Genomic DNA, 26,553 nt, shown 5'->3' with positions numbered 1-26,553 from the left:
ACTGCAACCGAGCATTTTCACGCCTGACAGTGCTCTGCTGCCGTTGGCTGGAAGCTTCTCGGCCGCGGCGTCTGCGCAATGATAAATTATTTGGTAGATGTGTGCGTTTGCGAGTCACGTTTCCCAGCCTTCCAGGATATTGCATGTGGGTTTATATTTACCCAGAAATAATGCAAGTTCCTGCAACCAGAGTTCTCTCAACCACAACACTTTACAGAATTCCTGTGGACGAGAAATTAATGTATTTCATGGGGTATTTGTATCTTTAAAGCAGAACTTGCTTGCTGGAAATGCTTTAAAAAGAAAGTATTTGCATAAATGTTATGTACGTAGCTAGCAATTTTGAACATTTGCTAGCCACTGTTGGAAGGTATTTTGCTTGAATAAGAACTTTCCTGACTCTTTGCTCCAGGAAGACCCGTCCTGACACGTCTGCGGGCCTTGGCGGCTGGGCTGCCAGTGCAGAGGGTCTTTCCCACCCTTGTTTAATGCGCTGGTTTGGCTCTCGATGATTTTACTTCTCTGTGGCTGTGTCAAGGCATGGGGATCGTAGTAGTCATTCCCTTAGCAATTTCTATAAATTCCTTTGCGCTTGACTTCAAAGCCCCATGTCTCTGTTGCCCAGGAGGCTCTGGCCACCATCAGGCTTCTGGACGTCCTTTGCGAAATGACGGCCCACGCAGACCTGCTCAGCGGCCTACAGGCCTTCCCCGGCCTGCTGGAAAGAGTGATCGGTGAGTGACCCTCACGTATGGCCGTTGCAAAGGAAAAAACCTGACTTGTCATGCTGTCATAGGAGCCCAAGCACAGACCCTTAATTTTTGGGGTACTGAGATTTTTTTTAAGAATATTTCTTCTTGAGAGGAACCTAATGGATTTATACAGCTCAGTGTTTGCCACATACCTGCTGTCTGTCTGTCTGTCTATCAGCCTGCCTGTGTGCCTCTCTACCTATCTGTTTATCTGTCAGTAAGTCGGGGTGCCTAGACAGTAGATGAGAGTCTGGTGGCTGTTCCCCCGGCGCACTTAGCAGTTGTCCCTGCCGCGAGGCCGTGGTGGTGCCGCCCCCTGCCCCGGCGCTGGGGCTGGAGGGCATGGGCTGATGTCTGACAACTGTAGTTTTACCAGATTTGTTAGCAGATTTTTCCCAATTGCGTTTATGGACCACAAAGAATAATGCCTTATACTTTAGTAACTACGTTTTTGATTCTTATAACAAAACTACTTTAAACAAGAAGCCGTTGTTTAAATACCACCATCTTTGCTAAAAAGCTGCTCGCTGCAAGCTTTGCTGGAACCTGCTCCTTGCGGTTAGCCAAGCTAATGGGGTTTCTGTTCACTGTTTGCTGGGTTTTTTTCCTTTAAAAAGATTATACTTATTCTGCAGCCCCACAGCTGAGTTTGGAGCTAGATGGGCATAGAGGAGTTAGCGAGGAGCTGTGGAATCTCCCATCAGCGCTCTGTTTTAAATATAGTGCTTTCGTGGTGATGATTAGACTAAACTACCGTGAGCCTGGGAAGCTGCACAGCCTGCCTTTGGAGCCGGCAGATGTGGGCTGTTGTCCTGCGCTGCCAAGTCACTTATCTGAGCCTGCTTTTGTCATTATAAGTTGGGGAGATAACATCTGCCCTTAATAGGCTTAGCGTGGGGTTCCAGGAGATAACGTGGAAATACTTAAATACAGCTTCTGGAAGATTCTCTGCTTTCGTAGACTGCCTAGAGGCACCTCAGAGAGTATAACATGTTATTTCTGATTATCCGGCCAATGAGAAAAAAGTCCGCGGACCCTGTCCTGTGCTCCGCAGCCAGGTGTTGTGTTTCAGACGCGGCTGCCGTGAGGCTGGAAACCTCTCTCTGAGGGCGGCGGTGGAAAAGGTTTAGCTCCCTTTTCATGGTGGACAAGTGACAGTTATTTAAAGCAAGCTTTCAGGACTCTCCCTTTATTGTATTTTAGTCTATTAAAGAAATGAGATTTCTTTATGGAAAAGTAGTATCAAAACAACGAGTATTTCCCGTGGAAAATGGCGCTTACTCTCTTGGGCGCAGATCTTCTGCGGCTGATCCACGTCGCTGGCCACGACACCACGAACATCTTCAGCACCGCGGGCTGCGTCACGGGGGACGGCAACGTGTCCAACATGGTCGAGGGGTTCAAGTCTCATCTCATTCGTCTGATTGGAAATCTGTGTTACAAGAATAAAGAAAACCAAGACAAGGTAGGGCGGCTCCCTGGCGTGTGCAGGACACACAGGCTGTGTCAGCACGAGTGTTTCGAATTTGGAACACACTCACCTTTTCAGAGTGAAGGTTTGGGGTCCTGAGAAAGTGGTTTGAGATGTGTGTGTACACGATGGACAGAGAGACACATGACAGAGATGCTAGCGATGCATGGCATGTCAGCTTTGTTATTTTTTACAAGATTTTATTTATTTATTTTTGCATAGAAGAACTGGGGTGGAAACCAGAGGTGGGGCGGGGGAGAAGATTCCCCAAAAACAGAGTGGGGAGCAGAACAGGCAGATCTACTGAAATGCACTGCTGAGGGGAGCAGCGGGCGAGACAGGAGAGGTCTGCTGTGCCGTGTGGGTAGCTCCCTGTCTGGGGATCGCATTCAGGCATTTGTGGTGGTAGCCTGAGACTGAACCCCTAGGCCTCCAGGGAGGCCCTGGGTCTTGGTTGTCGCGTGTCGTGTTTGTCCTTGGTGTGTTGAGCAGCCCTGTTTAGACACTCTCTGTGCTGTCCAGAGACGGTGCATTTAAACACTGTGTCACAAGGACAGTCCATGAGAACGGGTGTTGGAAAGGCCGAGATGTTTCCAAACACAAAAACATCAATAATCAGCAGTTCCTTTTGACCATTTTCTTTCTTTCCTTTTTTTTTTTTTTAAGATTTTATTTATTTATTTATTTATACAAGCACTGGGTACAGTCAGAAGTGCAGGAGGGTGAGAGAATTCGCCAGAGCCGGGAGCAGAGCAGGCAGACTGACAAAATACTCTGCTGAGGGGAGCAGCGGGCGGCAGGAGAGGTCTGCGCGCCATGTGGGACCCTCACCCGGCGGCTGGGGATTGAACCGGCGCTGCAGAGGCTGCGGGCAGCTTCGCAGCCCAGCGCTCAACCGCTGCGCCACCAGGGGAGGCCCTGACCATTTTCTTAAAAGAAAACAAACCTTAACTTGCGTGAGGGCACACAGTGACGGAGGGCCACCTTGTCGGTGTCTCAACGTTCTGACCTGGACGTAACTCGAGCGTTCCGGCTGGAAAGCCAGGCACCAGCTTCCAGCCCGTGTGCTGAACAGCTTAGCGGAGATTCTCTGGAAGACACGGGCTAGCATGGGAGGTGGGAGGACTGGCTGCTTCGGAGGGGCCGCCTGCTTGTGTCTTCCTCCATGTGTTTGGACTTGGTTTGGTGGCACCAAGTGACGAGTGTGGCCAGGATGGCTGTAGACACACCTCCCGGTCAGGCTGGCCCGTGCTGCTGGGAGCAATGACAGAAGCTGGAGCAGCCCACGCGATTTCTGGGATAGCCCTGTTGCTCGCAGACTCCATGCTGGCCGGGGAGTGGCTGGTCACCGGGGAAGGGGTCCGACCCCTGAACGCCCCGGGCCGAGAGCTGCTGGGTCCGCACGGAGAGGCCCTGGAGGTGGAGCTGGTGGGGAGGGCGCCGTCAGGCTCGCGAGGGGGGCCCAGCTTGGGCCCTTCCTCACACAGCTCGCACCCGAGAGTCAGGCCGGCCCGGCCAGCCCTTTCGGGATCCAGGACCCACGGCAGTGTGGGGAAGATGACAGCCTGGGAAGCAAACAATCGGTGTGGGTCTGTGCTCGCTGTCTATCAGTGAGGCTGGCCTGTCGGCTGACCCCTCGGACCACAGCCAGGTCTGCGGGGGCATCCAGAGCCGAGACAGGTGAGAGGAGCAGCCGTGTGGGGGGCCGCCGCAGACAGACGCCCCGGCCAGAAGCTGAGAGTGCCAGGACAGCTTGGGGCACCACCGCCCCTGGCACTGAGGGGGCCCAGGATGCAGCGGCGGGTGCTGTTGTGTGCTTGGGCGTTACCCCAGGCAGGCACCAGGGCCTGCGGGCTGTGTTCTCGCGGGCCGGCCCTGCAGCGTCGGCCGAGGGCCACGGCCTGGCCTCCCAGCCCCTTCCTGCCCGGTGAGCCTGGCCCGGCCTTTAGAACTCAAGGTCACGGGTGACTTCTCTGTGACCCCTTCTCAGGTTTCGGAGGCTTTCTCCTCGCGCCCTGCCACACCGTCGCCCACTCTGCTCCGCAGCCAGCGCTGCCCGCGCCCGGCTCTGTCTGTAACCACGCCGCCTGTCGGGGGTTCCTTCTGTATCTGCCCTTGTTTCACCTTGAGGCTTTCGTGTGACCGCCACGCGCGTGCACAGGCACCTGGCACAGGGGGACACGTGCTTGGCCCCAGGGCCCTTCCCTTGCTTCAGCAGGTCACCCCGCTTCTGCCCTGGTCACCCCACCAGCCCCGCCCACCGTTTCCTCGTCTCCTCAGCCTCAAGAACCCCTTTCCCTGGGCCTCCTGGAGGAGGACAGCCCGATCTGTCCTCCCGGCACATTTTCTGTTTCTGTGGGAGGCTTCGCAGCCTGACTCTAGCTAGTTGGGGTGCAGGCAGGCCGCTGGGACTGTGAGGCAGCGGGTGCATCTGCCCAGCTCCTGGCGTGCCTCGGCTGTGATGTTGGGTCCATGGGCGTCGGTGCTCCTGGTGGAATCTTGCAGCACAGAGAAAGCTGTGGCCCGCAGGAAGAACCCAGGCGGAGCCTGTGGGTCAGAACCGCCCGGACTGGCCTCTCAGCACCCCGTTTCCATCTGTGTTGAGGAGACACCTGGCTGCGCCTCTCTGATCCTCACTGCTGCTGGTGTGGCGGGGGCGATTGGCTCCCTGCTCCCGGCACAAGGGCCTGGGCTGTCTCACCCGCCTCCTCTCCGACCCCTAGCCTGCCCCGACCTGGGTCTGGCTCAGGGTCCCCCTCGTATGCGCTCAGGGAGAGACCTGCAGGCCACGCCCCTGGTTGCCCCAAGCGCAGACCCCTGGGGTGCACACTGCGGCGGGCGGGGTTCCTGAGAGGAAGTCAGGTGACAGCAACATGAGCACTTTCTTGCGCGAGAATCATTTTTTTCTTGCCAGCTTGACCATAAATGCTTCTGAGCTCAGGTTCTCTTCTGCGATGGTGGGTAGCTGCGAGCTGTTCCTGTGGACTCCGAGTCTGCTCCGGCTCCGTCCCGGGAGCAGGGTGGGCTCTGACCCCAGCCGGGCCGGCCAGAGCAGGGGGCACAGAGCCCCTCAGACGTGATGGTTGCAGATGTGGGCAAGGTCTGGCTTGCTCGGAATCCCTCCCCTTTGTAATGTAATCCCAGTTCAAGAAATATGTCAAATTCATAAATCAAGCTGCCACCGTTAGTTTCCTGAACTTACAGTTCCTGCTGCAGTAATGAAATTTGAATTCCTATCTGGAGGACGCGGCCTGGGTCGGTGTGTTGCACTGCAGACCTTTCTTAGAGGCCCAGAACCCCCTCTGTCTGGCCCAGGAGGATCACCTCGCAGCCGAGGTGTGCCGTCATCTAAAGGCAGACCACACCCGGCGCGCAGTGAGGCCCTGCTGTCCTGGGGCCCTTTCCGGGGCCTGGGCCTGGGCCTGGCCTCCTGCACCTTCTCCGACCCCTCCTTCCTGAGCCGGGGGGCACCTGGAAGCTGCCCCCCGGGTCAGCCCTGCCCCTCCCGGGCTGGCGAGTCGGCACCCAGGACAGTTGGGTCACCCGGAATTCAGCCTGGGGAGACTGGGCTGAATCCGGGCCTCCCCACCCCCACCCGCCATCAGAGCAAGTTGCTCTCCCTAGCTGTGACGCCGTTCACTCAGCTGCCGCGGGGGTCCAGGGGGTCCCTGTAGACGAGGGGGTGGCGAGTAGATGGGGTGACCCAGGCACGTGGTGAGAGGAGGTGGCTGCAGGAGCCACATGGGCATGGGCGGGGGTGCTGGCAGGCCTCTGGGGGCTGGCAGGGGAGGGTGTGCCCGGTAGGGAGGTCCCGGCTGAGTTTGAAAACTCGGTGAGCTGCGGCGTGCTCCCTACCCTGTGGCCCAGGAGCTGCCTCAGTTTCCCCAGCCATAGTGGCAGCTGGTAGAGGTGGTGGCACTGGTAGAGGACCGGCCCCCCACTGCATTTAGGAATTTTGTTGACCCCCCGCGGCCCCGCAGGGGTTTGGAGAATGGCTTCCCAAGGGTCAGGATGTCTGCACCAGCACCAGGAGGGCACGAAGTCGGTCCTCGTAGGTTTGGTTTTGATCTTGAAAATCACATCTAACAGCTCTAGACCGCTAGCGCAGCGCTGTGGACGTGGATAAAGTGACTTCCCACACGCTCAGGCTGCAAGGCGTTTGTCGTGTACTGACCTGATAAGTTAAATTGCCCTGAAGTCTTAGCTTAGTCACACGTGGGTTAGGTGCCTTATGTAAATGAAGCCGCGTTATGATCTCCTGTGAGTGCTGTTCTCTTGGGACAGCTTCGTACGCAGTTCAGCTTGTCCTTACCAGAAATCAAGGCTGGCTGCACGCTCTGCATGTTCAGCTGCGCACACTGCTTGTTCACTTTATTTAAATCTGTAAACAAGGGGCCTCCCTGGAGGCGTGAGGGGTTAAGATGCAGCCTATGAAGCTGGCCACAGCCTCTGCAGCACGAATTCCATCCCCGGCCAGGGAGCTCCCCACATGGCGCAGCAGACCTCTCCTGCCTCACCCGCTGCTCCCTCAGCAGTGGATTTCAGTCAGTCTGCTGTTCTGTTCCCCGCTCTGTCTCTGGTGAGTCCTCTCACCTCCACACCTCTGACCTGCACCCCAGCTCTTCTACGCATAAATAAATAAATCTTTTTTAAAAAAAAAAAAGTGTGAAGAAGAAGAACATCTCAGCTTCGTGACGAGATGCACAGGTTCAGAGTTGAATGTGATGCTTTGTGACTTACACAGCAGAGACCAGCTCCACTCTTTGCTCTGGGAGGGCCCTGGGGTGAGTGGGGTCCTCGAGGCCAGCCGGTGTGTGTGGGTGTGCGGCCCATGTGCCCACGGCGTGTGTGCCCACCCGGGCGGCACCAGGGCGGGATGGGGAGTCTCTGTGGTGGTGGCTCCTGACGGGGGCTTTGCGGGCATCTCCCGCCAGGAGCCCGGGGCCCAGTGACGCTCCCGCAGGGCTCTGAGCTCCGCATTCCTGTGTCTGCGGCTGTTGCCGGCAGATCTCCGCTCGCAGGACCATAAATCATGACAGCCTGGCTCAGACGCAGCCAACTGGATGACACTGACATCCTCACAGAGCGCCCAGGGTCTCCCGTGATTTAGAATACTCTTATCTCGGCCTGCACGTGTCTTATCTCCGCAGCAGGTCGAGGGGGGGTGGAGAGGGGGCTCGGCTTGGCCCCGAGAGCGCAGCGCCGGGAGGATGATTGTACCTGAGGAGCAGTAAGGAGCTGTCTGGGGGGCTGGGTTTGTGATGGGGCAAGCAGGCAGCCATGTGCTGAGGCGGGGCCGGCCAGAGACTGCCCCACACACGTTCCTGCACGCGGGGCCCAGGCTCAGCCCTGCCCGCCCGCTCTGCAGGCTCGGCGTGGGGGCTGGAGGGGTGTAGGATGGTTGGTCCCTGGTTTCTCTCCTGATCTTCTTTCACCCCCTTCTAATTTACATGCAACAAAATGTAAATTTTGACCAACGTGTTGGTGAGTCTTGACAAACCTGTGCCCGTGACTGTCACCCCAGTCCGCCATTGGGCCAGAGGGCCCAGCCCCACGTGCCGGCGGCACCACAGGGCGGACGGCCCTCAGGCCTTGCTCTCCCGATGGCGGAGGCCAGAGGAGGCTGACGCAGGCCCGTCCTAGGCCTTCCTGCCAGGTTCTCGGTGGCCGGGCTGGGCTCCCGGAGCAGGCAGCCGTCCCCTGTGGGGCGCCGCTGGCCTGGCCAGGCTCTGCACTGCCCGTCGGCCAGGGGCCGGTCCCAGCAGCACAAATCCATCCCACGTGGCCTTCATCGGCGCACGCCCCGGGCGCCTGCACATCCTGTGAAAGCCACAGGTGCGGGTCTTGCTGGTCAAAATACTGTTCTCAGAAAAGCCCCCCGCAGGGGACGGTCCTCCATGGACATGGGGCTGTGGGCGGGAGAGGAAGGGGCTGCGGCCGTCTCCTGCGGGGACGTCTCTCCTTCCGTTCATCTATCAGCTTCATGTGACCCGGTGACACCCCAGGTTCTGCCTCCTCTGGATAAGTTATAGGGTTGCTTAGGTGAGTCAGGGGACAATAATAGCCAGAAAAGTCCTTGAAAAAGAAAAGTGACTGGTCCCACCAGACAAGAAAACATTCCAAACCGCTATAATTACAAACAGTGTGGTATTGGCACGTGAAGAGAGGGCCTCCTGGAACGGGACGGAAAGTCCAGAAATAGAGACGTGTTCTCGGAGGGCCAGTGTGTCTTGGAGCCGGCGTCCCGGGCCGCAGAGGGAGGGAGGACGGTGGGTGGTGTAGGGGCAGCCCTGTGCCCGCCACACACGGGCTTGGGGGCTCCAAGTGGCGGAAATATAATTGTGAAAACACCTGAAGCCTGCAAGTCCCAAGGGCAGGTGAATGCATTCTGTGCGGGATTGCAGGGAACTCTGTCCCGTACAGCTCGGCCTGGCAGCAGCCAGGAGAACCCTGAGAAATTTAGATCTACTGAAAAAACAAGAAACCTTTGCTTGGCACAAAACAGATAAGCCAAGTAAAATGATAAATGACGTAATGGGGGGACATTTGCAACGTAAGCCACAAACAGAAAGCTTGTCTGTGTGGCACACGGTCTAAAAATTAAGGAGACCAGCAGCCCTGGAGACAGGCTGAGAAGAGTCCAGTCCACAGCAGGAGCTCGTGGGCCAGAGAGACGGCCTCAGGCCCTTCTGGGCAGCCAGGCCACTTCCCCACGGAGCCCTCATGTGTGGCCTGCCCGGGCTCAGCTCCCGGGCCCACCCTGTGGCCCAGCACCCTCTGCCCAGTGCCCTGCTCGCAGGGCCCAGCCTGGACACCAGCTGGGACCACCCATTGCAGCATTTTTTAAATTCTGAGAAGTCGGAGATGAGCCAGGTGTGTTCCGGCCGGGGCTTGTGCTGGGGGTGAGAGGACTCACCAGAGACAGAGCGGGGAGCAGAACAGGCGGATCTACTGAAATCCACTGCTGAGGGGAGCAGCGGGCGGACAGGAGGGGTCTGCTGCGCCCTGTGGGTCAGCTCCCTGGCCGCCCGGGGATCGAACTCAGGCCATAGCTGTGATAGCCTGAGACTTAACCCCTGTGCCACCAGGGCGCCCCTTCTTAGTTGAACTTTCTGAGCCAAGTAATATTTCTATTAGTTGAAGAATGGCTAGCGTGGAACTGGAGTGATTGTGTGCGTGTGTGTGTATATATGCACACACACACACACGATTATGAACAGTGATCTTAAATAAACCAAAAAGTTGCTTTTAATATTGGAAAGTAATTGGTTTGGATTTTCCTATTGAACGAGGTGTTACTCCTAAGCGATACCTGGCTTTCGGGAGAAGTTGGTCATCCTTTGTTCCATGTTGAATAGCCTGTAATTATCAAGATTATCCAGTTAACATAAAGTGCGTTTTCGTTTTTGTTATGTCGTTACCATAGCTGGGGTTGGGTGGGTGTTCCAACCTTTGTGAACTCGAAATTCCTTTATGATGATGGAATATTTCACGTCTTAATGCTCTTGGTACAGGGTTTGTGTTCAAATATTTTACCAGGTATGTGTTTTTCACGGGTTCATATAATATATAAAATGCATTTCTGTTCCAAGAAAAATATGAGCGGTAAACAGCTGGGAGGGCACTTGCAGATCTGCCTTTATTGTGCTGTGGGATGAGTAATGCGCTCAGCTATGCGCAGCCTCATGTTTAACCAGGTTAGTGTTTGGTTTCGGTTAGGCTGTTTTCCTTATGAGCACAGAAGTGGCCAATCCCGGGCCTGCCTGTCTTCCAGATGGAGTTTTGCTTTGTTTCCGGATCATGCTGCTTAACATAAGGTCAGATTTTCTTGTGAAAACAGATTTCGGATTAACCATGCCGGCGCGCTCACCCACGCCCCTCCACGCCTGCCCGTGCTCTCAGCCCAGCGGCGGCTCGGTCATGGCTCCAGCTTCGAGGCGCAGAGGAGGGCGGGGACTCTGCTCCGGATCCCCCCGAAGGCCCGGAGCCTGCTTTCCTGGAGGCTTCGCGGGGAGCATGAGCCGTGAGCTGGGGCGTCCTGCACGGCGGGGTCTCTGGCCCTGGCGAATCTGCCTTGCTCCATTATATTGAGACAGACTCCTGCCTGCAGCCTGTTTCTGCAAATAGAGTTTTATTGAGACACGCCCGTCCCTTTGTCCGCCACTCGTGGGCCGCACCAGCACCGCTGGGCAGCTGTGACAGAGCCAGCTGTGTGACTTGCAAAGCCTACATGATTTGCTTTCTGGCCCTTTAGAGAAAAAGGCTGCCCACCCAGCTCACAGTGCAGTGAACAGCGGTGGCTCGAGCCTCAGCCCGGCCGGCAGCTCTGCGCCTCGGTCGGCGTCGGCCGTGAGCACCACATGCTCGCTGCGCGTCCGGCTCTGCCCTAGGCTCACGAAACACAGGAGCAACCAGACACGCAGAGCCCTGCCTCACAGACCGTCCAGCCCAGCGGGCGCCTTCTGTCCACCGGCACAGGGTGGAACGATGGGTCCAGCCCTGCGGGAGCTCGGCCACGGGGCTGGGGCTGTCGTGACCGCACCGTGGTGGTGGTGAAGCAGAGCCACGCCTCGCTCGGGCTGGAGCCTCCCGCGCCGGGTCCTCGCGCCCTTGGGTGTCATTGGAGGAGAGGGCGACTCCGAGTCAGGGGTCCGGGAGGATAGCATGGCCGCCGGGAGCACTCGGCTGCGCTCACGCCTTTGGGATGTCCTCCCGGGCCCAGGCCACATGGCGCCGCCCTCAGCAAGTCCCCTGGACTGTTGCTGAGCAGCGGCCGACTCCACTCGTTTGAACAAAGACTGACCCGCCAGGTGAGGGAGCAGGAGAAATGCCCGCGAAGTGGAGGGGCTCGCGTTCCAGACCTGGGCATGGGATGAAAATTGCTCTCACCGTCCCGTTCTCTGCGCTTCCAGGCCGGGCTGCCTCCACCGCGCCGTCGGGAACAGCCTCTCCTGGCTGCTGTGTGCTCTGCTCTCCGTCCCTAGTGCGGCCTCGGGGGCTGGCGGGGCGCGGGGAGGGCTGCTCCGTGTCTCTATCCCGGGCCGCTCCTGCGGCCTCAGGGCCGGGGCTGGCTCGGTTGGTCCACAGAAGTTTCCTGTTAAAGGTCTTTATCTCCTAAAGCAGTTGCTTGCAAACCTGAGGCAGGCGGCAGTGCTGAGACTCCGCACACCTGTAGGGACGGTGGGGCGGGGTGGGGTCTTGGGGCAGCGAGCGCACCCACGTGTTGCTTGCTGAGAAAGCACCTGCACAGTGTTGCTGCACCATCGTGAAGGTAAAGGCAGCTTGGCTCCTCGACAGAGGCGATAACAGCGGGGTCCCAGCGCTCAGCGCGGGCTGCGGGCTCTTGAGTGGAGATGCTCCGGCTGGACAGACCCGCACTGGCCGTGAGGCCGCCCCTCTCGGGCCACCCCTGCAGGTGTGCGGGGCGGGTGGGGGCGAGCCCCCCTCCTGGGCCTGGCGTCCTCGCACGGGCCTGGTCACCAGCATCCAGCCGTCTTCTTGACGCCGAACTCCTCCTCCGGTCACCCGTGTGCTCCTGGCGCCAGGGCTGGGACAGTCGGTTGGAACCAAGCCGTGTCTTACCCAGGTCAGTGGGGTTTGCACGTGCACATCTGTGCCCCCCACAGTTCAGCACAGCCAGACGCTGCGTATTTGACAGCTCACGGTCATCGGGGCTGGAAATAGCGTCTGAAAGGAGTGACCCTGACGGCGCCCCGTGGACGCTGCTCTACTGATGGCCGTGACTTGTAAGGAAATCTCGCTGCGTGTTTCGGTTACTGCCTCCTGCTGATGGCGACCATGAGCTGAGCGCCTCCGTGCCCCTGGGGCCCTGTGTCGGCCGTGGGATCTTCCCACTGCAGTGGCAGCTCGGCAGGGGCTCAGCAGACTGTCCCTGGGTCCCCGGGCTGGGTCTCCAGCAGTCACCCCCACCCCCGTGAGCCCTCGTGCCCATGGCCTGGCCCCGGCAGGCCCCCAGCTGGGCTCCCTGCTGCTGCCTGCCCCTCGCACTGCCCTGTAGGCGGCCAGGGTCGCCCTGGAAACTGGAGTGGGTTTTTCCTTCTCCTGCATAAAACCTTCAGCGGCTCATTTACACATAGAAAAAAATATTGAAGTGATTTTCCTGATCCTTCCAGGTTATATTCTAACACACACACCCCACACTCACCGTCGCCCCCAAGATTCACGTACAGTTGTCACGAGGCCCAGGAGAGTGCAGGCAGCCCTAGTTTTTGAGGCTCCTCCAGCGATTCACAGCAAGGATGGAGAGCCGCTGCTTCCCGCCATGATTCTGAAGTGTGGCCTGTGTTGAACCAGCAGGTGGCTACAGGCCCCTGCGCCCTGATTCAGGCAGCCCGGGAGAGACCCAGGGATCGGCATTTCCAAAGAGTGGGTTCCGGGCTCCGAAGCCCCCGTCCCTCTGTGCCCCCTCCTCCGGGGCCAGGCTCCGCTCGCACACTCTGCCGCCTCCTCCCTCCCCCGTCCCTGCCTGCCCAGCCCCTTCCTGTCTCTGCGCTGCGGCCTCTGCACCTCCCTCCCTCCTGGGCGCCCAGACCTTCGGGCTCCGCTCTGTGGTCTTGGTCTCCGTACAGGTGTTGTCGCTGTAGAGGCCACCGCGTCTAAAGGGCCCACCCCTCCAGGCCACCGGTCCCCTCACGGTCAGCACAGTCCGCAGCGCAGCCTCAGGTCCGCCCACGCCCCGGCCCCCCGCCCCCCTGCTGGACCTCGGGCTGGGGCGTGTTTACCCGTGTGCCAGTGGGCCAGGGGGTGGGTGAGTCATGAGGGCTGTTTTGCCTCCTTCACACACTTGTGTTTTTTTTGGCGAGTAGTTACTGACGCCCAAGGGCGCATCGCGGCCATAGAATGAATGAACCACGCCCGTGCAGCGGGAGCTCGGAGGCTGGGGAGGATCAGGCAGACACTCGGCTCCGCGTGGCCAGGGCTCGGCTTAGCCCACAGCCTGCTGGCCAGAGGGTCAGGACGGCGCTCCCGGCCCGGGGAGAAGAGCCCCATCGGGCTCTTCTGCGGACAGGGGTGCCCTTGTTGGGGGCGAAGCTGCGTCTGTCTGGACTGTTTGCCCCTCGATGAGACGCCCTTGTCTGTGCCAGCCACACGCCTTTCTTTCCCCAGGATACTGGGGGGAGTGTTTGCCCCCCAGAAGACTCTTAAGTGGGTCAGACCAATCCAAGAATCAAATTAGCTCCCAAATCACTTTGACCTCAAGGCAGAAAATTCATTCCATGTGAAGGGACTGCGGGAAAGCCCCGCGCCGCCGCAATCACACGCCGCCCGCGGGCCCTTGTGGCCGGCTGTTAATTCATCTCATTATCAAACTCCCAGGGAGATTTTAAAATCCAAAGATTACATTTCATTTTAATTTAAAACCAAAGACATTAAACTCAAATTCCCTGTCCCCAGGAGTTAGGGCGCAGAGAGCGGAGTCCGGTGTGTCCTCCCAGCTTCTTGCTCTGCTCTCCTCCAGGACTCCGAGCACGGCGGGCCCGGGCACCCTCGCCTGCCCGGCCGGCGGCATCTCTGGTTCACCAAGCCCAACGCCAAGTCATGATGCCCCGGGGCTTAAATTAATGGGCACACAGGTCTGTCAAAGCCCCGGCCCCCAGGAGCCCAGGGAGGTGGCCAGCCACTGCCGGTCTCTGGAAGCCGCCCCAGCCGGAGCCCATCCCTGCCGCAGTGCTCGGCGCCCCAGGAGGCAGGCGAGGGCCCGGCCAGCTTTGCCGGGTGACGTTTCTCGGAAACACTCTCCCCTCCTGGTGTGAGCGAATCCGGGGCACCATCCCTCCTGCCCCCGCCTCTCCGAGTCCAGCACCACGTCCTCGCTCAGCTGCTCTTGGTCCGGGCCACCAAACCCAGCTGGGTTGGGGGGTTTCACGTCCTGGTAGTGACCTCTCTATCTGGCTGGGCTGGCCTCGAGAAGGTCCAACCTTTGCTCCTGAAATCAACCCCAGCAATACAACCCTCCCTTCACCGGGATCAGCCGGTGGCTTCTGTCCCCCTGCTTCCCATACCCGCCCCCTGCGTCCCCCGAGCGAGGGCCTCCAGCGCACGCGCTCTGATCCCAGCCTGGAGTCCTGGGGTCTGGCTGAGCCAGGTCTCGCCATCGGGCGGGGACGCAGCCCTCACGTGTTTCTGGCCTCTGGTCACGATCGCTGCTGGTATGTTGTCCTTACTGCGAGTTTAATTCTCTCTCTTTTAAAAGTAAGAAGCAAGGTGGGGCTGGACATTGTCCCCCGTCTGTAACACCGGGGCGGTCCACGTGGTGATGTGCGTCCTCGCGTCCTTGCTCGGTGTTCAGTGAGGGCACGATGAATTTGTGTGACTTGTTTGATGATTTAATATTCTTTTTTTTTTTTGGCCTGGGGGGCCGGTGTCTGTTGGTGGGTTAACTGGGCCTGTGGCTGTCTCCTGGCTTGGAGCCAAGTACAGCGGCCTCTCAAGCCAGCTGGGAAGCGTCTCCTCCTCCTCACAGCCTCACAACAGCTTATCTGGACCTTCAGAGTGGGGCGGCACCTGCCCGAGAGCCATTTGGGCCTTTGGCTATTTTTGCCAGTGAGTCCTGGTCGTTTTCTGCATTTACATCTTTCAGTTACTGTTCCGTTCCGGTTTTCTGCTGTGACCACTTGGAAATGTCCTTCTTTTGTCAGAAATATCCACCCCTTATAGGCCTGTATTTGTTTTCCACAAAGTCAGTATTCTAGCAATGTTCTCTGACGCTGTTTCTCTTGTTTCATTCTATTCTGTTAGAGTAGATTGTGCTTTTCTCGGTCTTCTTGGAATTTCTCCATTCTGTTAATGTTTACAAAGAACCAGTTTTTGGTTTTGGTTAATCTTTTCTACTCCGTTGTTAATTTAAATGACCGACTCTTGCCGTCAGTCTAGATAAACAAAGATGCGGGCGGAGGCCGACATCAGAGGCGTTGCAAACTCGAGTGACATCTTTAAGGGCCAAAGGAAAACCATCAACCTAGAGTTACGCATCCAGCCCAAATATCCGTCAACACTGAGGGCACGAGAAGGACATTTCCCAAAAGACAAAAGTAGAGAGAATTTGTGGTCAGCCGAAGTAGCTGTGCTGTCAGAAGGCCGAGGGGCCGCATGGGTAGGGGTGGAGGCAGAGATGGCCGGCGGGGGGCGTTGGGCGCTCCGGACTCGCTCCAAGAAATCAGAGGAGAGGGTGCGTGTGTGGGAAAAGTAAAATACCTTTATCGTCACTTTTGAATTCATGTAAAATAAAAGCAGGCTTAATTGTGCTGTATTTGGGGCTTTGTAACAAGCCATAAGAAGAAAATGTGTCCGCACCACCCTCCGGACGCCGCGTGGAGCGCAGCGAGAACGGACTCGCGCGGGTGCCGCGGTCTGCGGCTGTTTGAGAAACGACCGTCATTAGGCACCCGCTGTGCCCTAAAGCAACCACTTACAAATAAAACTGGTGGTAGGTAATTAGTGAAGAGCAGAGGAGGAGCAGAATATCCTCTCAAGTCAGGAGAAGAGGAGAAGGGGAAAAGCACAAGCAGGCGGACAGCCGCGACCCCAGCGCGCCTCGGCAGAGCACGGGCCCGGGAGGTGGCCCCGCGCCGCCGGCTTCCCAGCACCGTTCGTTAAAGACACGATGAAAAAGACCAGCCCGGCTCGTAAACGGGCAGGACGCTAGCGCCAGGCGCCCCGGGGATGGAGGCGCTGTCAGCGCCAGCCGGGGAGGGCCAGCTAGCGGGCCCTGTTCCCCGGGGTGCCCTTGTGGCTCGAGCGGAACCACACGCCTGCAGAGCCCCCGTGGCCGTGGCTGGGGCGGGCGCAGGCCCCTCTGTCAGCCCCGTCCGCTGCGTCTGTCCCGGAGGAGCCCGCGTCCCCGTGCAGGGGTGCCTGGGGGCTGCCGGCGGCCCCTCGCAGCAGCTGACCCACTTGCTGTGGCTCCGGTCACCCCCCACGTGTTGGGCTGAAGAGCAGACGACTTCCTTGTTTCATGAGGTGTGAACAGAAGAAAACGCGTCGTCTCCTTGTCCCCCCCAGTTCACGCGCCGGGTGACCCCCCCCCCCAACCTGGCCTTGACCCTCCCAAAGCTATTGCGTCCACGCGGTCTCGTCTGCGGGGCTGGCCCAAGGGTCGTGGCGCCTCTGCCCTCGCCTGCACTGGACCGAGCATTGCGCACGCTGGATGAGCTCCCGTGGGACGGCGCGGCCTGACCCGACTCAGGGCTCCGGATCCGCCCTTGGTGCCTCCCCGTGCCATGCCGTGGCCTCTCCTGTGCCCCGGGAGACTGCGCCCTCGGACCGTTGGGGGTTCTGCTTTCCCAGCCCTGCGAGGAGGCGTTTGCATGCGCCGAACACACTCGAAGGCTTTTGTTTCTCGCTCGCCAGGAGACTACGAGCGCTGACCCTAGCCCAGTAGGGCATCGCCGGCTGGGAACGCGGCTTTGGTTGGCCCGCGTCCTGCTGCGGGGCTGCCCTGACCCCGGGGCCCCACCTTGTGCAGGGCCCAGGCCGGCCCTTCGCATGCCCAAACCTCATGGGCGAGCCGCACCCCCCTTGGAGAAGCTGGTGCTGTTCTGGGGGCGCAGCTGTGTCGCCCTCACCTGCTCAGGGCACAGCCAGGGAGAACGGCCTCTGCAAGGAGAAAATGACGTCATTGATTTCACGCTCGTCTTCCTAATTTAGCTTTGAAGGTAAAATTCACTTCTTTGCCTCGGTGCTTTTCCGTGCTGAGAATCCAGTGACAGTCACTGTCCACCCATTGCTTCCAGCCAAATACACGAGCAGAGCCTGGAGTCGGGGACCGGCCCCTGTGTCCTGCCCGCCGGGGGGCGTCGAGGGTCCTCTGGCCGCGAGCGTCCCCCAGGGCGCAGGCACAGGCCGCTGCTGCTCTGTCCCGCGGTCTGTTTCTTGTTGGCGTTTCATGTCGTCAGATGAACGCGGGTCTGTCTTCCCGTTACACAGTTTACAGATTCAATGTTTGAGCCCTCTGACATGTATGCAGGGTTCAGAAGCCAGAACCCCGCAGCCGGGCGTGCCAGAGGCCGCCCCCCCACCGCCCCGGCCGCGTCCTCCCTGTGCCCCCCGCGCCCTGCGTCGCGCGCCGGCCCTTCGCCGCTTTTGGGGATGGAAGAAATACGTGCCCCTCCCCACAGGGTCGCAGAAGACTCACCCTCGAGCCCCCGCCCTGCACGTCGGTCGCCCGAGACTCCCCCACTCACTGCAGCCCCCCACCCCTCCCGATCACGTGACCAGCGAGCGCGCCCTCCTTGTTTCACTGTCTTTAAGTGTTTCTGGGTTGAGCGGCGAGTAGCAAGGCGGAAAAGGAAAACAAGTCGCCCACGGTCTCCGCCCCACCGGGCTCTGCCACGCGCGTAAATCTGTCTGCTCCTCCCCAGGTGAACGAGCTGGACGGCATCCCCTTGATCCTGGACGGCTGCAGCGTGGACGACAGCAACCCCTGTATCCTTCCCCTGCGAGGTGTGGGGGGCGGCCGCAGGCGCTGCCCCGAGCCGTGTCTCCAGCCCGCGCTCCCCTGACAGACCCTCCCAGCCGGCTCGGGGGAAGCCCCGGCAGAGACCTCCCCGCGGCCCGGTGTGTGCCGCCGTCGCCTTCCCAGGCCGTGACCACTCCTGGCGGTCCTGGGCCGCGCCTCTCGGGGCCGCTGTGACATGACAGTGGTTCCGCCACCTCGGACATGGGCGCCCGTGACCCCGGGAGCAGGAGGCACATTCAGTGGGGGAGGGAGGCCTCGTGTCCTTCAGAAATGATTCTGAAGCTGAGGCGCGGCCTTGCCCTGACGTGGGTTGGCCCCTTGGCAGGTGGTCTGCTGGCGCCTGCTCGATGCCCGCGCGGGTCTGAGGTGTCACCTCCCCAGGTGAGCCGGGGCGGCCGAGAGCCCTGGCCTGGCTGCCCGGGCCTGCGCTGAGCGGTGGCTGAGGACGCAGACGCTGAGAGCACGACGCGTGGTGCGTGGGGGTGTCAGTTGCGGGGGCTGTGCCTGCTCTCGGCACAGGAGAGCTTCTCCCACAAAGTCTCTGCTGCTCCTGAGGGCTGGTGAGCGGCTCGCCATGCTGCCACCCCAGGGGTTGGGCGCCGCCCTTGTTTGCCAGACGTGCCGTGAGGCTTTGCGCTGCACGAGAGGCCGAGGTGGTCAGGCGGGCGTGAAGCCGACATGCGTGTCCCTGGTGGGCTCCCGCCTCCCCCGGCCCCCTGCGGCCCTGGGCACTGGTCTCCTGCAGGCCTTTCCACCCAGGCGCGGCCTGAGGCCTGGAGGCGCAGGGCTGGTGTCTGGCCACGGCCGCCGCGTGATGACCGGTGCCGGCCGCGCTGCGTCCCAGCTGCCCGCCAGGAGCGGGTTTCTCCTCGGTGGTGTTTCCAAGCAGAAACAGCTGAGCTTTATTGGAAATGTTTTTCTTTCACTCTTTTTGATCTGTGTTTGCCGATGTCCTTGATGTGGGCCTTTTTAACGCTGTTTTCATTGGAGTGGCCGGGCAGGGACCAGCCCAGCCCCGAGCTTGGTTTTCCCCTTTTCCTGCCCCTCTTCCTCCTCCCTCCCCTGCGCCTCTTTCCCCTTGGTGCTGGTGGCCTCCGTGGTGCCTGTGACCTGCGAGCAGAAACCCAGTTTATAGGAATAAGCGGGCGCTGTCTTCATGGCCCGGGAGGCGGGGCGGGTCTGCCCTGGGGCCCGCGGGGGGGGCGGGTGCAGGCCGGGGTCTGGGAGGTGCTGGGAGCGGGACTCGATGCCTGGTTGTTCACACCGATAGCCCGGGAGGGCGCGTCCCCAAGGGGAGAGCCCGGGAGCCCTCGCGGCAGGCGGGCAGGCAGGGCTCCCCACGAGGGTGAGCAGGGCGAGCCCACCCCACTCACAGCCGCTCGCGCCCGTGAGTCAGCCCCGGAGTGAGGGGTAAAACGGGGCTTTAGAAGGAGTCTTAGGAGACTGTAGCTTTTTTCTTGGGAAGGCAGCGATTTCTTAAACACGACCTTGTGGCCGTGACCGATGAGCGCTCCCTGTGCAAGAAGGACTTGCAGCACCTCCTGATGCATCTGAGAAGGATGCAGGGCCACCACACATGAACAGGGGGCTGGGGCTGGGCCTGGGGCTCGGGGTGGAGCTGGGGGCTGGAGCTGGGAGTGGGGCTGGGGCTGGGGAATGCTCTGGTGCTCCTAGGCCAGGGAGAGGTAACACGCTGTCCCCTGCACCCCACCCCCTGCACCCAGATCAAGTCAGCATCTAAATAGACCCATTCAAAAGTGAAAGAGGAAGAAGGGTCTGTTTTCTGTAGCTTTTAGGGTATCCTGGCAACGGCTTCCCAGGGCTTGAACCCGAAAGTTGGAGGCTCAGCTTCCCCAGAGTGGGCCCAGGGCGCTCTGGCAGCTGGTGCTCTCCTTCCCCCGCCCCGCAGCTCCCGCCCCCCAGGGCAGAAACGGGAAGCAGAAGGATTTTCACACAGAGGAGACAGGTGCCCCGGCCCCCACTGGCCAGCCATCCCTCACAGCCTCCCTGCTCTGCCTGTTCTGCGCTGGCTCGCTGTCCCGCGAGGCCGGAGGGGGCGGGTGCTGCCTGGGCTGCTTGCACAGAGAGCGGACGGCCTGAGGTCTCTCTCCTAAGTCAGCAGCTGGAAGTGCCGCCTGGACCCCAGGCCTGCGGTGCCCTCCCTCTCACCCGGGCGCTGCCTGGCTGTGAAAGCTGACGTTGCCTGGCATCTACTCAGCGGCCCTGCCAGCCTGGACAGACCACGCCGGGCGCCCCTCCTGAGCAGGTGTCCAGCAGACACCCCTGCCCTGTCCCTGCCGGGAGCTGCCCCGGGAGCGGCCCCGCGGCTCACAGGCCTTCGGTGCGGCTTCGGTCAGCAGTGGTGGGGCTGGGGCTGGCCCTGGAACCCGTCTGGACGTGGGTGCCCGACTGTGGCTGCGTCTCCCCTGCTGCGCTTTTAAGCGGTCGGTAAAATGATCCCAGAAAACGCAACGTACAAAATTAGTTCCAGTGCGTCGGGCCTTTGCCACCAGCACCTGCGGCTGTGAGCACCTGCGAGCACCTCACGGGGTCCTGGGGCAACGCTTTGGCAATTGCCTCCCGCTTTGCTCCCCCTGCCCGCGCCCTGGCAGGGTTGACCCATGACTAGGGGCCAGGCGAGAATCGCCCCTTCAGCAGGAAGCAGGGCGCCGGGCCGGTGCTCTGCCTGGTGGGCAGGGCGCGTTTGCCAGTGTTCCGGGCCTTGGCGCCAGAAGCGCTTCCAGAACAGTCTAGAAGCTGGACTGCTTCTTTGCACCCTGAAAAATCTGTGCAGGTGCTTCTGCATAGTCTGAGGAGACTATTTGAGATGGGAAAGCTGCTCCTTAAGCACCTTTGTTTTGGGGAACCTTGTCGTAGCTTTTCACCCCGTGAAGCGGGTGTGCCCGGCCCTGCTCTCAGACAGCCCCCAGACGCCTTCTTTCGGGGGTGCTCCTGCCCCCACCCGGGGCAGTGCTCTGTGGAGTCGGCCGCGTCATCCACGGGTTTGTGGCCGTATGTGGGCCTTTTGTATAAAAATAAACCTGAGGGCCATATCCTGGAGCAGGATGCAGGCGCGGCCCGCGCTGTGCTGGTGTGAGCGGCAGGAGCCGCGTCCCCTGCAGACGCCTGTGGCCGCCTCCGCGCTCGAGCTGCGTGGCGTGCAGACCCCGACCCCGCAGAGCAGTGAGCTCTTTTGAGCATATTTAACTCGTTTTTATTCAAATAAAGTCACGTTTTCAGTGCCAGAACGTTTAAAAGCTCATGTATTCATTCAGCAGATACTTGCTGGTGCCTTCCATGGCCGAGGTTGGCAGACCCGGAGTGTAAAGATCTAAATCCAGTAAATATTTTTGGCTCTGCGGCTGCATTTTCTCTGCCGCGGCTCAGCCTGGAAGCAGCCTCAGGGGGTCCAAGCAAACGGGCCGGGCTGGGCGCCAGTCAAGTTTTATTATGGAGACGCAATTTAAATTTCAGATAATCTTCATGTGTCACAAGGTGCTATTCTGCATTTTCCCAGCTGTTGAAAATGTAAGACCGCCTCAGCCAGCGGCCTCCCCAGCGGGCCACTCAGCATGGCCGGGGCCAGCCCCACCCGCCTCGGGGCGCGGGCGCCTTTCCTGGCGGGGGCATCTTCCCTTCAGTTCGGCCTTAGCTCACCTGACTCGGAGGTGACCTGTCACCTTAGCAGGATCCTTCCTTGTCGTGAAAGGGCTTTCCGGGTCGCGCTGTCGCCCCACCTGGAGTCTCCCCCGCCGCCGCCCTCCCGTGCCAGGACACCGCTGGTCCTCCCCTCACCGGGGAGTCCCCGGGCAGTACCGGGCGCCAGCCTGGCGCCTCCCGTCAGCAGCCACGGGACCCGTGAGCTCTCTCTGAAGCTCAGCGCAGCGCCGGTGTCTGTGGGGGGCTCACTCTGTTTCCTCTGCGGCGGGGGGGGGTCATCTGGGTGGGAGGCCCCCCCCCCGTCATGTGGTTGGAGCTCACACAGTCTGAGAACCCGCCTCGCCATAGGTGGGGGACTAGGTCAGCTTCAGGGGTCCTGACTACCCAAAGGCTGATACCTTAGGGGCCAGACACCCATTTCTGGTGTGAGAAATGCCCCAGTGGGAAACACCTGCTGGTGGGGAGGACTTTGTTTTTCCTGATCCCTTTTGTGGCAGGGAGGGTGGGTGGGCCCTTCACTGGAAAAGTGAGTGTGTGCGTGTGCGTGTGCATGTGCATGTGTGTGTGTGCGTGTCCATCAACAGCAGAGGTGGCTGTTCTGAGTCCCTGCTTCTCGTTCCTTCTTTCAACAAGTAGGTACTGTGCCTGCGTGCGCTTGTCGTGGGTGTCCCACGCTCACACACAGACATGTGTGCACATGCCTGTGCTGCATCTCCAGCTCCTCCCACTTGGGTGCCCATCCTGAGCACAGTCCCCAGAAAGCGGGTGCTGGGTGGGGTGCCCGCGGAGGGGCTGGAGCGGACGCTGTGCCGGGAGATTCCTTCACTCTGCCCAGTTCTGACCCAGTGGGTGGTGTACGCCATCCGGAACCTGACGGAAGACAACAGCCGCAACCAGGACTTGATCGCCAAGATGGAGGAGCAGGGCCTGGCAGACACATCCCTGCTTAAAAAGATGGGGTTTGAAGTGGAGAAGAGGGGTGACAAGCTGATTCTGAGATCCACCAGCGACAAGCCTCCGCAGGTGAGTCCTGAGCCTCGTGTCCCCAGGGCGCCCCAGCCCCGGTCACGCCGGCTTCCGTGACACGCGGTGGGCCCGTCCGGCCTGCGGAGAAGGCCGGCCTCTGCGCTGCCGTTTCCTTCGAAGAGTTAAAATTTCAAACTCCTCCTAGGGGAGAGAATAAAAAGTCCACCGTTTTCACATGGTCCAGAAGGTTCTAGCCGGAGTTAGGGTCTCCTGAAAGGGAGCAGATGCGGCTGCGGGGCGAGGCGGGAGCGGGAGCGGGAGCAGGTCTCCCCGCGTCCGGCCCCTGGACTGTCCTTGTTCTCTGGTGGACGAGTCTCACGGAGAGACTGTCAGACCTGCAGCCCGCCTCCCTTTTCTCCTCAGGAGTGAGCTCTCCAGACACCGGATCTTCGCCTCCTGCCTGCGGAGTTTGTCCTTCTGTGGCCGTGACGTCGCCCGTGTCCGGAGAGTCCCCAGTCGGATTCGGGAACATGTGAATCTCTTAGATGATAGATGACCGCGCGTGTAGAAGCTTAAATGTGCCCGTACATGAGCGTCCCGGCTTTTTCGTTTTTGTTTTTTGCTTTAAAAGTGTAGCCGTCGGGTTTGCCTTTGTCCCTGAGGGCTCGTGTGCACCTGAGTGGTTTCTTGTGCTGACCTGTGGCGGCAAATAATAAACTCGCCTCACTGAGGGCGCCTCCCGGCTCGGGAAGACCTCGGGCTCCGTTCCTGCCTCGCCCTTTCATTTTCCTCTCTCGGCAGGTTTTCTGAGCCCTGGCGGGCGCTGAAGTGGTTTCTCACTGATTAATTCTAAGTCTCTTTTCACCCTTTCTGCCTTTCCCAAACATTGACAAGACTCACTTCCAGTTAATTAATTGGAGAGAGGCTGAGAGCAGCAGCTCCCTCTTCGGGGCCTGTGTGGGGCTGGGCCCTCCCTCTGGAATGCGGCTGGGGCTGGGGAGGGACTGGCCGTTAACTCTTCTCCTTCCAGACCCGCATCTCCCCTCCCTCCTGCCACGTGAAGGGGTGCCCCGAGGTCGGCTCTGTGCGCTGGGCCCCGCGTGCGGTGCGGCTGGAGGGGCCCGGAGCCACACGGGGCTCTGGGGCGGGAGTGACCAGTGTGTCTGCGGGCGCCTCTCTCTCTCCACGCCCACTCACATCAGGGGCAGGGCCAGTGGCAGGAGTCCTGAAGCCTTGGAAGCATCCAGATGTTCAGGACGGGCAGAGCCTCTCGTGGGGAGGGTGCTGGGAATGCTGAGCCACCCAGCCCTGGGCCACCGCCTCACCGAACTCCAGTAGTGAGGGGTTTGCATGGGGCACCTCGAGCTCCTAAACAAAGCAGACAGACACCGCCGAAGTCCTGCAGAAATGCGGGCCGCTCCGCAGTAGAGCGCTGTGAGTCTCTGGGGTCACGCCCGCGTGGCCTGGCCTGGTAGTGGAGGCGGTTTCCCCGCTGGCTCCCTGTGTGCTCTGTGACGGAGGCGCCCTCGACTTCAGGACTGTCGTCACCGAGTAACATTTTTCTCTTGCCAATGAAACTCCACCAGCAGAGGAGCTATGCGGGGTTGTAAACACACAGAGAAGCCATTCTGCCTAGAGCACAAAGAGTTAACACCCGGTTCTCTAAATAGAAGCTTGACCTGGGGGGGTGGGGGGCATGGGGGGGTCCCTTTCTTCCTTTCAACAAGTCTGCAACAGACCCTGCTCTCCCCTTGGTGGATGCACACACCCCGGGGCCCAGGAGCGGGTGGTGTGAGTCTGCAGCGGACACCCTGACAGGAGGGAGGCTGTGCCTGCGGGAGGTGGGCTGTGCGTTCTGAACAGGGGTGTGGCTGGCCTGGGAGAAGAGCTGGGGGCCTTGTCGTGGCTGCCGGTGCCTTCGGGTGATTCCCTCCGGCACAACAGCTTCCTTGTCCTCCCAGTCAGCCATTCAGAAGAAGCCGGGCCCTGCAGGCTCTGTGGAGACAGATCACAGCGAGTTTTATGAGTCTATTGTCGCCTTCAAGAGCAAATGGGGCAAAGCAGCTCCATCTTGAAGCCTCTTCATTCTGCAAGAGCAGAGAAAGGCACTTTCTTGCTTGACACTGAATCCAAATATTTGCAGAATGTTGCTTTGACAGTGGGCGTTAAGAGTCAGAATACTTACTTGCACAGTCTTGACGATACACTGTCGGGATGTGTCTGGCGCGTGCTCACGCACAGGTACCACGCAGTGCACCTCGCCGGGGTTCAGAAACTACCAACAAGGTACTTTTTTGTGCAGTAACTTCTAGATCTAACTGTAGGGCTTTGGGGACTAGTAAAATACGTTCACTTTGCAACATGGGGCATAGAGAAATAATTGAAGTATTTGGGGCTATCGGATAGCAAGCTTTCAGTCAGGGCAGCATCTAGTGTGTCTGGTGTCCACCCTCTTCTGCAGGGGTTGATACGCTTCTCCTGTAACACCGGAGACTTCCATATTATTTAAATGACTTTCTACTACCCCTCAACTTCTATTCTTGAATGAATGAACAGAGGTGCGGGGACAAAAGCGCCAGTCTTTGCAGGAGGGAAACTTGCAAACATACGAATCTCATCATTGTTGACACCTGCATGCGGAGGAGGCGGCCTGTCTGGAGAGGCGTAGAGTGAAGGTGGATTCTAAAAGGCAGAGAAGTCCAGCAAGGACCTGCCGGGCCAGGTCTCCGCGCGCCTGGCGGGCGCTGTCCAAGGTCCTGACGCCCGGGGCCGGGGCCGGGGCCGGGGCCGGGGCCGGGGCCGGGGCCGGGGCCGGAGCTCAGACTCGCCCCTCGCGCTTGCGGGATGCGGATGCGTTTTCTTCTTCCCCACGCGTCTTTACGTGTCCTTCGGCTCTCTCAAGTCACACCTCACCTCGGTGATGGTTGACGCCGTGCGTCTGACTGACCGCCTACAAAATAGGTGAATTTTAAAAATAACTTCTCCTGTAAACAGAATGGTGGTCCCCGCCCGCTCAGCAGACTTTCACCGGAGGCGGATGTGCCCACGGAACGGACTCCGAAGGGCCTGATGTTTCCTCGGGCTTAAATCAGAAACACGAAACGCGTTTCTTTTTCCTGGACACGTGACTGCCTCCCTCCCTCACGCTCCTGACGTCAGCCGAGCCCCACGGCCACGCCGGGCCGCCCGTGCCTGGGCCACCGCGTGCGGCTTCTGTGCCCTCAGTTTCCTCCGAAACGGGCCCAACACCGCCACCGCCTGGAGCGCAACGAACGAGAGGAAGCGAGCGCTCCGAGTGCTGGGGTCCCGTGACCGGGCCTGTGGGGCCCGTGTTCAGCTCTGGCCCCCGAGGGCGTCTGACGGACGTGTCTCCTGCCCCCCAGGTGGAAACGGCACCTACAGGCCGCGTTCTGTGTGCCAGGCTGTGTTGAGACAGTTCGGCCTCCGCAGCCCCCCGGCCCCACAGCAACTGCACCCCGAGTTCTACCGTGGAGCTCGTGTCCTGAGGAGGATGCCAGAAAAGGCACCAGCAAGCCAGGAGATGGAACGAGAGCCCCGCGGCTGGGGTGATGCTGTGAGGAAGACGCACACGGTGCTGACAGAGTGGTAAGTCGGACACTTACAATGGAGGGTCAGCCAGGACCCAGGCCCGGGGCCTGGCGCGGGGCACGGAGCAGGAGCACGGACAGAGCGCGCTGACCGGGGTGCAGGGGAGCCGGCGGTGTCCTGGCCGCACGTGCTGGGGCAGAGGAGGGGACACCCACGCGAGGCTCTTCAGGCCCGCCTGCCACGTGGGAACGGACTGAAGAGGGAGAAGCAAGGGAGAAGCGCTTGGGCGGGGTTGGCAAGCCTGCGGCTGCGGGACACAGAACAGCTTGGGTGTGAGGAACTCGCTGGAGGCAGAATCCGCGGGAAGGGGCTGAGTCGGCCACGGGGCCCGGGAGAGCGCGGGCACAGGGCTTCCGCCTGAGGCCTTGGGGGCCGTGTGCACCCAGGTGGGAGAGCTCCGGCAGGAATGATCGCGTGGTCCCTGTGTGGGGACGAGGTCATCGGACCCTGTGGGCCGCGGGGAGAGGCGCGTTCCAAGCCCACACCCGACGCCCTCGCCCAGGAACCCGGGGCGGCAGACCTCGTGGAGGGAAATGGGTTCATCAGGCTTCTGCACCGCTGGCCTCCTTGGCCGTCACCCGCAGCCCTGACGGTGCTGACGCAGGCGGGCACCGGGC

The 26,553-nt window shown here is 60.2% G+C and overlaps 1 protein-coding gene across 3 annotated transcripts in view; it reads left to right on the top strand.

The window, feature by feature from the left end:
* Window positions 1-26,013, top strand: part of ATXN10 (ataxin 10) — a 50,965-nt gene extending 24,952 nt beyond the window's left edge. Inside the window, exons 8-12 of one of the 3 annotated variants that reach the window (XM_037513383.2) lie at window positions 626-734; window positions 2,048-2,217; window positions 17,604-17,667; window positions 22,197-22,384; window positions 22,751-23,129. In XM_037513383.2, the coding sequence (XP_037369280.1) occupies window positions 626-734; window positions 2,048-2,217; window positions 17,604-17,667; window positions 22,197-22,384; window positions 22,751-22,756 (537 nt within the window). In that variant the 3' untranslated portion in view covers window positions 22,757-23,129. Of the gene's footprint in view, window positions 1-625; window positions 735-2,047; window positions 2,218-17,603; window positions 17,668-22,196; window positions 22,385-22,750; window positions 23,204-25,710 lie in introns of those variants that run through there. The other 2 variants (XM_054695974.1, XM_037513384.2) reach the window with 2 other exon arrangements.
* The last annotated feature ends 540 nt before the right edge of the window (window positions 26,014-26,553 follow it).

Source organism: Talpa occidentalis, unplaced genomic scaffold, assembly GCF_014898055.3.
Source record: "Talpa occidentalis isolate TD23 unplaced genomic scaffold, MPIMG_talOcc4v2.1 talOcc4.16, whole genome shotgun sequence".
NCBI lineage: Eukaryota > Metazoa > Chordata > Mammalia > Eulipotyphla > Talpidae > Talpa > Talpa occidentalis.
This window is presented reverse-complemented; position numbering and strand designations above follow the sequence as displayed.